At 47.3% G+C, this 12507-nt stretch overlaps 1 protein-coding gene across 2 annotated transcripts in view; it reads right to left on the bottom strand.

The window, feature by feature from the left end:
• ECPAS (Ecm29 proteasome adaptor and scaffold) overlaps nucleotides 1–12507 on the bottom strand; it is a 3148361-nt gene that overhangs the window by 2115557 nt on the left and 1020297 nt on the right. For both annotated transcript variants that reach the window (XM_069630810.1, XM_069630809.1), the window contains exon 19: nucleotides 10986–11077. In XM_069630810.1, the coding sequence (XP_069486911.1) occupies nucleotides 10986–11077 (92 nt within the window). The remainder of the gene's footprint in view (nucleotides 1–10985; nucleotides 11078–12507) is intronic.

Here is a 12507-nt window from a genome sequence, read left to right as displayed (position 1 = left end):
GATGCAGTGAAGACAACCATACTTTCATGCCGACTTGATAGATCCGAGCCGGAGCACGGTGTTCGTCAACATACTTCTTTGCTCGCACCTGCGCTCGAATTAGATGGGACCAGACATCTCGATGCACGTGCTCCATGTCACGCACACAAGCAAGAGCTGCAGGTTTGTCCAAAGGTAACGAAGGGTCCAAAGGTAGTGATCAAAGATGAAAACCGTACAGAGCAAAAAATGGGGAAACCCCAGTAGAAGCATGAAACAAATTGTTGTATGCAAATTCGGCCTGAAATAGAGCCGAAAACCATGATTGTTGGAATTGAAGACAGACATCTGAGATATTGCTCCAGAGTAGCATTGGCCCTCTCTGTTTGGCCGGCCGTCTGTGGATGGTAGGAAGAAGAATACCTGTAGTCTATGCATAGGGAGGCTATTAGAGATTTCCAAAAACGTGAGGTAAACTGGGTTCCACGATCAGATACTATAATGGATGGCAACCCGAAATACATGAAGATGTTAGTGAGAAAAAGTACAGCCAGCTTGAGAGCTGATGGCAAGCCTGTACAAGGCACAAAAATGGCATACTTCATAAATCAATCGACCAGCACCCATATTGTATTGAAACCTTTGACATCCGGGAGTATGACAATGAAGTCCATTGACACCATTTGCCATGGTTTGTAAGGAACTGGCAACGTTTGTAATAAACCCACTGGTTTAGACCTTGTGGTGTTACGCTCACCTGGCTCCCACAGGGGCGTCAATCTGAACTGGACAGATGTGGTCTCCACCAATGTGATGCGTAGTGCCGAGATGACGGCCTGGACTTGCCCACCTAGCTTCGTTTGCTTGGCCTGTAGGAATATTCTTCTGCAAATGGAGAAAGGGAATTAACCACCTGTGGAGTTGAGCGTTAACCCCCCCCCCCACACTCCTGCTGTTCTCCCCACTGATCACCTTTGATGCCTCTTCTTATATTCTCACCTGATGGTTTGGAAAGATGAGCTCTCCATCCTGCATTGAGCGCAGGGGCACGTAGATAACCAGTTGCTTCACTGGCTCGAAGGAATTGGTGAGTTCCAGAACAATATTGACTCTCAGATTCCCGGCAAGACGCCGTAAGTATGCAGTTCGTAAGAGTTCAAATGTCTGACTTTCACTCTTGTCCGATTCCTTGCAGGTTGCAGCTTGACCCTAGCGAAGAGTTCCTTGTGGCAACCGGTAATATTCAGGTAAGGATTTGTATTAACCAACACAATTTGATAAAATAATGTCAATATGTAACCTGTTGCTTTCTCCCTTATTCAGGCGCTGAACGAAAGTATGAAGTCTCGGGGAATAATGCCTCTTGCGATAAAATCAGGTAAGTCTATTGTGGTGAGGAGGTTTCCCCTTGTTTGTCCCTTTGTTTCACCTTGCTGTCCTTTTGTTTCCCCTTAGGGGCCAGGGTTCGGCGAAGATGCAGTGGAAGCCTTGCCGACCCGTGAAGAGGAATAGTACCCCCGGTGGTAAAATCAGGTAAGTCTATGGGGGGTAACTAATATTGCCTCTGTGTATTCCCTTGGTTCACCTTGCTGTTCTTGTCTTCCCCTTAGGTGCCAGAGTGCGGCGGGAACATGCAGGAGGATGCGGTGGAATGTGAAGTTGCTGCGAAGGCCGGTGAGTTCAGCGCGGCACTGCAGCAGGTGAGGCGACGCGCATAAAATAACTTCTTTCTTCCAGCTGGAAGGCGCAATGGATCGGGAATTCAGGTAAGGATCGAAGGTATTGCTCTTGTTCTAACCTTTTCTCCTTCTTTCTCCCTTTTTCTAGGAGCCCCAGACTCGAGGCGGGATTGGCAGAAGACTGGATGCAGACTTGCAGGCACGGTGAGCGTTACGCTGCTGGATGCAGAATAACGCGAAGCGTGTGCTGCTCTTCGGGCGTGGTTTAAATAGCCTCCAAAGTAGTCCCAGGTGAGTATTCCTCCCCAGCCCCACCAGAGTAAAAAATAGTCCCTAGATAAAGTAGTCCCTTCCAAGCCTCTTTTGGCTTGGAGCTCTTGCAGAATGGTCTGCATCAGGTAAGTTTTAATCTATGAGCCTGGTGGCGATGGCACCAGGACTGACTCTCCATATGAGCCTGCACCATAGACGCCAGGACTGCACCCAAATAGCCCCTAGCAGGGGTTGTTGGGCTTGCTTGGGATAACTTGATGCCTGCTTCCGGGGTTGCTGGACTTGGTCTGGGTCCCCGGGGGTAGGCATCATGACATTGTGTACATATCGCGATATACTATAAACATCCCGAGACATGGTGGACAACCAGGACCAGCGGTGCAGCGATTCCAGCCTCTTCTGCTGACCTGGATGAGCAGCGATGACCGAGCCATGAGCCCACCAAAGAACCATAGTGCAGGTTTGCCCAGGCGGTATAAACACCCGGCTTTGGACAAACTGCAATACCTGAACAACGTCTAGATAAAGGTCGGAAACCTCATCAGGGTGCGACGAAACCCATTCTTCAACGACGACTCGCATGGGGTTTGAAGTGAACGCCCACAGACCACCCTATTGTGAAGAAGAGAGCAGTTTTTCTCAGCGGAGCAGTCCCCAGCATGTAGGCAAGAAAGCGCATCAGCCGAAGCTGAAACCTGGAATTTAGCAGGACGGTAGGTGATGGTGAACTGATATTGCGAAAAGAAAAGATGCCAATGAGCCCGTCTGGCTGCGAGACACTTAAATCGATTGGAAAGCTAATATACTCTGGTGATCAGAGTAAATCGTGACTGAATGCCGAGCACCCAACCGATGGGGTCTCCATTCAGCTAATGCGTCTCTGATGGCTGGCAATTCACGCACAGGGAGAGTATAGTTATTTTCGTACATCGTCAGTTTCCTGGAATAGTACACTATTGGATGAGTCTCCCCAGAATAGGGACACACCTTCGAGAGAACAGCCCCCACTGTGAACCCAGAGGTGTCAGCTTCCACGAAGAAAGGCAAATCTGGATGCTTCAGAACAGGTGCAGTTGTAAAAGCTGTATTCAACTGTTCAAACGCAGTTTGTGCCTCCGGAGACCACAAAAAAGGGACCTTAGCACTGGTTAATGCTGTAAGAGGAGCTGAGATGGATGAGAACTCATGGATGAAACGCCTGTAGACGTTAGTGAATCCTAAAAATGATTGAAGGGCTTTAACCAATTTAGGTACAGGCCAATCCATGCTGGCTTTATCTTAGCGGAACTCATACGGGTGCCATGATTGGTGAGGTCGTAACCAAGCAATTCCACTTCAGATGCATGGAAGATGCACTACTCAGCTTTTACATAGAGTTTGTTTTCTCGTAGACGCTGCAACACTGTACTGACATGCTGGATATGATCCGTTAAAGAACGGGAGTAAATCAGAATTTCGTCTAAATGGACCACGACATACTGGTCTAAGACATCATGGAATAGGTCATTCATAAAAGCCTGAAACATGGCCGGGGCATCACCAGGTCTTCCATTCATCCCCCTCTCTTATTCGTACAAGACTGTACGCACCTCGGAGATCCAATTTAGTGAACACCTGTGAAGTACCTAACTGATCGTGGAGTACTGAGATCAAGAGAAGGATATTGGTTCTTCACAGTTACCGCATTTAGGGCTCGACCGTCGATACAGGGTCTAAGGTCTCCTTCTTTCTTGGGAACAAAGAAGAGGAGAGAGGCAGCCGGGTATTTGGAAGAACGTATGAAGCCCATAGCCAGCACCTTGTCAATGTATTCTCTTAGTACGGAATCCTCTTTCAGCATCGAGGAATACATTCTTCCAGCTGGAATCTTTGCCCCAGGTACAAGGTCTATTGGACAGTCATAGATTCGATGGGGAGGCAGGTTCTCAGCCTTGCCCTCATCGTACACACCCAGAAAACCGTTGTGCTCTGAAGGTACATGGTTCTTCAGGGTACTTGAAACAGCCCCAATGTGAGAAGAAGTCGCAACAAGAGCGCTGCAGGGACTTTCTAGTGTTATGCCATGCGATGTCATACATTGCGAGTTGCACATGGTCGAAGGAAACTGGATCATACTCAACGGCCAGTCTATGGCAGGATTATGATACTGGAGCCACTGAATTCCCAGGATAACCTTGTAGGCAGGAGCTTTGATAATGTCAAAGCTGATTTCCTCTGAATGTCCTCCATCCGTACACATGACTGGAGGCGCTGTTTGATGGGTAACCAGCCCTGAGACAAGAATTGACCCATCCACAGCGTTAACCGTCTCGGGTTGGTTTTTATGCACCAATGGAATCCTTGATGAGGAAGCATAATGCTGATAAATTGCCAGTGGCCCGAGTCAACGACAGCCATGGACTTAAAGGATACCCCAGTAGCTGTTGTTAAAGTAACAGGGAGGTGGAAGAGCATGGCTTGACCATCAATGGGTGAGTCCATCCCAGGACTTCCCGACGTAGGGACTCTACTGTCTGGATTTGGTTTTTTTGGTGCACTCGGGTAACAAGTGGTCTGAGGCGCCACAAAGCATGCCCAGATTATGGGACCTGCAATACTCCCTCTGAGCAGGAGTCAACGGACCCCTGATTGCATGGGTTCAGGAGCAGGTAGTTGAGGAACTGAGGACTCAGGAGATCTAGGGAGAAGTGTCGGTTTCTTTTCACCCCGCCTTTCAGCCCTGCGAGCATCGATTTGTAACACTAAATTGAGCAATTCTCCAAAAGCGGTGGGAATGACTGGTACTGTAGACAAGGTATCTTTCAGTTCTTCAGAGAGAACCTGATAGAACACAGCAGCCTTCTTCTCCTCAGACCAATCGGTCTCCGCAGCCAGTTGGTTGAAACGGGCCAGTTTCAGAAGCTACAGGTCTGTGGCCTGTGTGGTATAGCGAGTATCAAACACTTTACTCATCCTGGCAAGAAGAGCATCACAGTTATATAACTAACGCTCACCTGGTATCCACGGGGATGTCACTCAGCCTGTTCTGACCTCTTACGACCTCGAACCCTTCCCTGGAGTCTACTAGACTGGAGACTTGGCCTTGTTTTCTTGGAAAGTGTGCTCTCCGTCCTGCTTTCAGCGCAGGGGCACGATGATTGATGCAGGCTCGTTGCTGCCTAGTTACTTCACTGGCAAGAGTCCGACAGGTAAGTATAATGAGTCTTTTAAACAGTTCTCTAACTTTGTTCCTTTCCTTCCTTAGATGATGGCCGGCGTCTGGGATGGCGACGTGCTGCTGAGATGAGTAGCGCTGAAGGTGAGTGAGAGCGCGATGCGACCCTTTCGTATTTGTATTGAACTGAGTTCTTTTTCTGTGTCTTTTAGGTGCCGCGACATTTTCAGCGTGGATGCTGGTTATGAAGAAGAAATGCGGTGAGTAAGCGTGGTATGCGGCGCCTCTAGATGTTTCCACGCTAACCTGGAGTGTCTTTTCCCTCTTGCAGATGGATGAGAAGTTCCAGAGACAGAGTTCCCCCAGAGCGGCTGGGATTCAGGTAAGCATTTGAAGCTTGCACAGTCTTTAAAAATAAGCGAAGATTTGCTGAATGCTTACTAATGCCTTTTTTCTGTTTTTTTCCCTTTTCCTTAGGAAGCGGCGTGCCGGGAAGGGAATGACACCGCCGAAGATGCCCGCTGAACAGAAGAAGCGATGAATGATGGGCAGAAGCGCCGCAAGGTAAGGCTGTGTTAGGGAGAATTCTCTGTTTAGGCTGAATTTCCTAACCTAGTGAGTCCCCCAGCAAGTTTGCTGGATTTTTGGGGTTTACTTTTTTCTCCTTCCAAGAGTGAGACTCTTTTACCCTCAGTCTGGGGCATGATTTGAGTGTGTTTCTTTGAATCTAGATGTGTTTAATGGGCTATGGAGTCTTTTACCCCATAGGGCTTCATGTGTTTTTGTGATGTGTGTTACACAGCACCCTCAGTGCAGTAAAACAGGGGTGTCATAGTGACTCCCCAGTATAGACTCCATACCCTGGGACTGACTACTGTCTCCCAGGGTCTGTAAAGTCACCATTGACTTTACTAGTCATGAATTCTGAACAGAACCAGTACAAACCATCATATTGTGGACGTACTGGCTGGGGCAATTCAATTGCCCTGGGGTCTGTTAGTCGAGGGGGCACATCTCCGCCCCCCCTGGTCGAGTTTTGGCTGGTGGCAGTGGATACTACTTTTTATATTCAACCGCAAATATTTCTCTATGGGATTCTCCCATTGTTCGAGGCTACTATCGTTATTTATTTAATTACGATAGCCTCGAACATACCGCCAGTTTATTTAATTAATATTAATTCTCCGGTTGGTATTTTTTGCCAAAACTCGGTTCTAAAATGGCGTTTGTGTTCTCTTCTGTGACTCCAACCCAAGTCGAGCCCTTTGTTCCACTTTTTGGCGGGCTTCTCCACAGAAGCCCTCCAAAGTGGTGCCACTCTGTCTGGGGTACTTAGGAGGTGTGGAGGGGGATTTAGGCACCCTGGACTGAGTTGCCTAGGCAACTCAAGTCGCACTCCGTCCTGATTGTCCCAAGTGGTGAGCCGGCCGGCCACACCACTTAGCATGTTTGAGTAACAGCTAGGCTGAGTGAATGGGGGTTTTCTGCATAAAAGCAGGGCTTTGGGGACTGGAACTTCAGAAGTCGCCACAGGACCTAAGAATCCGACGAGGGAGAAGCTGAGCCGACCTGCCACGACGACACCACCGGTGGAGCCCTGCTGGACCGTCTCACCACTTTTCCCAACGACAGAGGAGATCTCCCGCCGGAGAGTCTTCTTCCTTTGACTGGTGGGGATAACCAGTTTCACCGTCTTTTCGCCTTCCCGACGTATCTCGTGGCCGCCTTGCCTGTGCCAAGCACCCCGGCAACCGGGATACCACGTTTTACCACGACCGCGAATTAAAGGGTACTACCTTTAACCGGAAAACTCCACGGCTGGTTTCTTCCCTGGCAGTGCAACGACCTTCATCTTTCCTCCAAGTCGAGATCTTCTCTTCCCCTGGACGACGACGCGACTTGCACCCACTGCCAGGAACAACTGCCACCGCTGGAGGATCCTTCCCACTTAAGGTACCGTGTCCCGCCTGGCTTCCCTTGCCACTGACTGTACGGGGTAGATTTAGCCCCCGGCTTTCGAACCTGGGTTAGCCTGGGACACCCTGGTTAAACTTTTCTGAGCCTCTCTAAACTCTTTCTGAACTCTCTGCAAGACTTTCTAAGCCTAGTGTAACTGTGTGATCTTGGGCGCATTTGTGCTCTGCTCTCTCTAAGAGTGGGCCCAGCCTTTGGACTTTGGCTCACCAGTGACTTTTGCTCTTCTGCCTTGCAAACAGTGTTCCTAAATCTTAGAGTGGTGTACCTTTCCATATTCTGTCTTTTTCCCTCCCTTTTTCATAAACTTATTGGAGTGCCATCTAGTTAAGCGCTCACCTCTGTATGAAAATAAGTGGTGTTTTACTAAGACTCATCTGATAAGGAATAAGGGGTGTATATATTATAATAGTAACTGTGTCTAGAATGTTTTACAATAAGAGTGCTGGAGTGTTTCAAACAGTGTTTTTAAATAATTATATACTTTGATACCAAAGCTCTGGTCAGTGTTTGCTTGTATTATTGAGTCTGAGTGCCTATTGCGTATACTTTGCATACTGCCTAACTCTTCTTGAGGGAAGTCTGACTGCTCAGCCACAGCTACCAGGTAAATCTGGGTGGTACAGACTGCTACCAAGTGGGTTTACTGCTAACACCTGTAGTCCTAAATCTTTTGCAGTGTTCCCTAAGGGAACTGCACAGGTTTCTGCCTAACAGGCTGTTCCCAACGGTGTTCTTGATCTTGCAGGAGCTGAGCGCAGAAGAAAGATGCAGGCCTACTGGAGACCGATCCGAACACGTTGAGTGTCACGCTGCAGGTGCAGAAAACACAAAGCATGTTTCTTAGCCTGGGCGTGGCTTAAATAGTCTCTGGGTATCCCAGGTGTCTCTGGGCTGAACCACACCCAAAAGACTAGACTGCACATGCAGTTCTGGGAACCAACATATGTGAGGGCATCCATCTTGTCCCCATCAATGCACTACAAGTCCAATCCCCAATATTATCCTATGGGAGTGAGTGAGTCTGGTGCCACAAGCACCAAGTCTGACTCCAAGTGGGTCTTTGGAGGGATGGAGAGGCCCTTGAGGGCCATGTAGGTGATTGTGGCCTGGCTCCAGCCTGACATCTTGGAGGGCTGGGGACATGAGGGGCAGGAATCATGACAATAAAGCATGGCGGTTTGCTTCCAACAATGGATTTGCCCATGCAGCAGCAGTACCACGCATGTGGGATAAGACGAAAGCCGCTTTTGAAGTAGAAGTGGGAAAAGATGCAGGGCGGCAAAGGAAATGCAACTTGCATTGGTTAACAAATGTTCTGTATTGTTTAGGATCCCCAACAAACGCTCCGGAGGAGCCAATGGAAACTGGGTGGAAAGTACCATGGGTGCCGTTTCCTGTCGAGGAGGAAAAGCCTGAACCAGAGGCCGTAGCCCCTGCAAGGTCTACTATCTGTGGGGCTGGTGTGGTTGCCAAAGACTGAATCCATGCGCTGACGAAGCGCCTCATGCGCATTTGTCAGATCAGTTTGCAAATCCGTAACCATCTGCACGATCTGTGCCAGGGTGTCCGAGGACTCCATTGACATGATCTTAGTAGGCTTCTATTTCTGTTACTCACCACACCGTATCAGCTAGGGGCGTTGATTAGATGCCTGAGTATAAGCGAGTGGAACAGCAAGTAGATCCTCTCTGAATCGACAGCTAGCCTGACTTCACCAAGACCCCAAGAAGTGAGGCCTCCTCAACTTGAGGGAACTCTTCTTTACGATACACCCCTCTGCTGTTCTAACAATAGACAGGCAGAGGTGTTGATCATACAAAAGAGCGGGTAACAGGTGCACCACCAAACCAATGCTGCAAGAAAATCACACAGAACTGATTAATACCAATATAAAGTCAAAAGTACATAGATCTGGAAACAGTGACTACAGTAATACCTATTATAGTCTTGCTAGGGCATTTGGAATCTGAACCTATATGGAGAACCAAACACACCATAAACCCCCTGGAATGGGCAATCCCCTATCCGTACCTCCCAACCAAATATAGGGTGAATGTGCTTTCCAGGAAGGTATGAGGTGAATCAGAAAGAAGTCGTCCAAAACAGAAAAAAAGAGGGATGAAATAAAGAGGAAGGTTAGTATAGGAAGGATAACACGGGCAGCACAAGGGACGTGCTAGTAACCGGTTGGTGCACTAGACAGCAAAGCGTTCGTAAGTGCACTTGCTGTTGTGGTCCTACGGTAAATCCATAAGGGATCCAGTACAGAGTGAGATGAAGTATAGAAGATGGAGGTTCAGAATCAGGCAAGAACGAGTCCACAACGTATTGCAAAGGATGCTAGCAGGAAGATGCCTGTAATGTGAATGTGAGACAAGGCATGATAACAGACAGGGTAGTGTAGAATGAGAATTGGATGCGGGTAAAGGAACACCGGCAAACATGAAGACTGCAATAGGAGCTGAAGCCAAGGATGTTACGTTAACCGAGGTCGAGAGGCAAAGCAGTCCGGAAGCGGTCCGAGTTCGGTAGCTAGGAGCATAGAACGAAGGCAGAATCAAGAGGCAAAGAAGTCCATAATTTATCCATGTTGAGGAAGTCCGAGGCGTTGAATCAAAGGATGAGGCGGAAAGGAGTCTGGGAAACGTAACTGAGTCAGGAAATTGCAATTGCAGAAAACTGATAGTCCAAGTAGCGCCTTGGAATAGCCGAACGCCAGATTTATACATTAGTATGAAGGCAGGGCTTGCGCGTAAGCGTAGTTGGGGAAAGCAGCTGACGTGTCACATGACATGGACGATGCGTCTTAGTTGACAGTTTCCATGGCAACTTCCATTTCTGCCAGACTGAAGCCTTCGCGCACCGTTTCAAGTTTAGAAAACGCTTTAGGGAAAATGGTGCATGCGAATGCTGCCTATTGGAAAGCTGCCCATGTGTAACAGTGGAATTGGACAGATATCTATTGCAACTTATGTGCAGGAGGGCTTATAAATCGTCCATATCCTGCCAGTACAAACTCCATGGTCTGAATCTACTGCATCAGTGGCAATCCGACCCGATGCGGCTATCCAAGATGTTTCCCACAGTGAATCCCCTATGTTGGCATGGTTGTGGAAGCAGAGCGGACTACTGTGGTGGGGTTGTTCGAAGGTCCATATGTATTGGGCCGAGGTCCTGGGGTGGATCAAGGATGTAGGGAGGATGGAATGGAAGTTGGATCAGATGCTGGCGTTTGGCTTGCAGAAGCAGGAAGAGGAATGGCACCACCTGCCCTCCATGGTACACTTTCTCCTGTTGGCAGCCAGGGCATGTCGAGCCAGACATTAGAAGAGAGGGTAGCTCCCTAGTCTAAAAGAATTGGCAGACACAGCAAAGGATATCTACCTGATGGAAAAGATCACAGCAGCAATTCATGGTGGTAGTGCGAATATGGCAGCAATATTCCAAAACACAAGGGACAAGGTGATGTAGAACCCCTATGGCAAAGACACTTCGGCTCGGCCTAGGTAAAAACAAAAATGTTCAGGCTTTACGTTGACTTGGCTGAGAAAGGTGCCCAACCATCACAGGATTGGACTCATGCAAAACCCAAGGGTCCATACACAGGTGTTATTGTGGTTAAACAGACTGGAGGGTGGGAATGGGTGGGAGGTGGGGGAGGGGAGGGACAAGTTCTTATGGAAGTTCCAGAGTTGCATACTTTTTGAGAGGTTATGTGCCCCCAAGGTTGTCCATTATCTTTCAATGTTCTTTTAAAATCAACCAAAATCAATTTGCAAAAAAAAAAAAAAAAAAAAAAAAAAAGGCTATCATGATTATGCAACTGCATCTGTGAAACTTCAACTAGATACTTGAACAAGTAGGAAACGAAACCAGCAAAAACAGCAATACATACAGTATTTAACATGCATATATTTTCATACCTTTATCCAGTCAATTTTATCTACAAACTTGGTTGCTAGTTTCTGTGGACAGACGGACACTGCTTCCAGAAGGCAGTACATCACTGGTAAACCTGATGACATTAAAAAACATCTCTCAGAAAAATTATAACACATTATTTTACTATCTGCCATTACTGGAAAAATATTGTTGAAGCAGAATCTTGATGAATTCCAAACGTTACCTGAATAATCCCAAAACCTTGCACATAGTTTTAAAACTTGATGTAAGAGAAAAGAAACTTAACTTGTGTGACTATGTTTTGTCAGAATCGCCATTTTCAATATACGCTCAGATGCTTAGTGGGATAATAAGCATGCCAATTAGCAAAATTAGACAATACATCGGACTATCCCTGAGGTTACTGAGCCTATGAACATCAAGCACAGTCGCCATCATCTTCGATTCCTTTTTGGAGATGCTAGAAGGTGGCTGTTAGGTTTGTACAGAAACCTCCATATGTGGTGAGAGCTGTGTAACAATCCAATCTAAAGGTGGGAGAGTGTCCCAACCTGAAAGGTAAACCCTCCTCTCCACAGAAGTTAGCTCTGGAAGAGCAGGCAGGCTTAACTCCAGGAACGAGGAGAGCAGGTAGGGAAGACTCGTATTCCACACAGATAACCAAATTGAACACATTGGTATACTGGAAGAATACACTTTAATAAAATTACACATACAATCTCGATTCGGTAAAATAAGTACTATAGGTTAAACAAAGCACACAGTAAAAACGAAGTACATGTATAAAACCAATAATGGTCATATAAGACCTAACCCACTCCCAACAATACAATTTAAGTCCACTAGTTGGTGACCGACAGAACATAAAGGTTAGGGAGGGGAAGAAAAGGGAATCCTAGACACTGTAGAATAGTATATTCATACAGTAATCTTCAGAGCCCCTTGTGCAAACACAAAAAACAGTCACTGTATGCCTAAACCTCTAAGACATAGTAGAACACATTACTTATCCCTGGCAATGTTCTTTCTGATGGATGTTCCTCCCACAGATTACTTATTTTAGATGTATTCTGCCACAGCAGTACATCTTTTGCATTTTTTCCCGCACCAGGTGGCCCAGTTCAGCGTCGAGAGAACCTCGACACTCCTTGGTATCAGGATCATATGTGACACAGATGTCGATACAAAGAGCCGGCGCTGCACCCGTGACCTCAGTTTACTAATTTCCCCCCGTGCTCAGCTGCGCTAGTGAATTGTATTTTTGTACTATGTAAAATGCAACATGTGGAATTTTATGACCCTAATGGAAGAGAAGGAGAAACTTGCAATGAGCAAAGTAACTCTCCGAGGGGCAGAATGGGAGTGCGATGGATAATCTTCCTAAAGATTCCCCCATCAGAAACATTACCAGGGTTAAGTAATAAGTTCTTCTAATGGAATGGGTCCTCCCACAATTACTTATCTTAGACAGACTCCAATAGCAGTGCTTGTTCCCTTGGAGGAGGGAAAGAGAGCAACCCCTGTTGTAATCTCCCTACAAAG

Source organism: Ambystoma mexicanum, chromosome 6q (assembly GCF_040938575.1).
Source record: "Ambystoma mexicanum isolate Mex_15411 chromosome 6q, UKY_AmexF1_1, whole genome shotgun sequence".
Classification (NCBI taxonomy): Eukaryota; Metazoa; Chordata; class Amphibia; order Caudata; family Ambystomatidae; genus Ambystoma; species Ambystoma mexicanum.
This window is presented reverse-complemented; position numbering and strand designations above follow the sequence as displayed.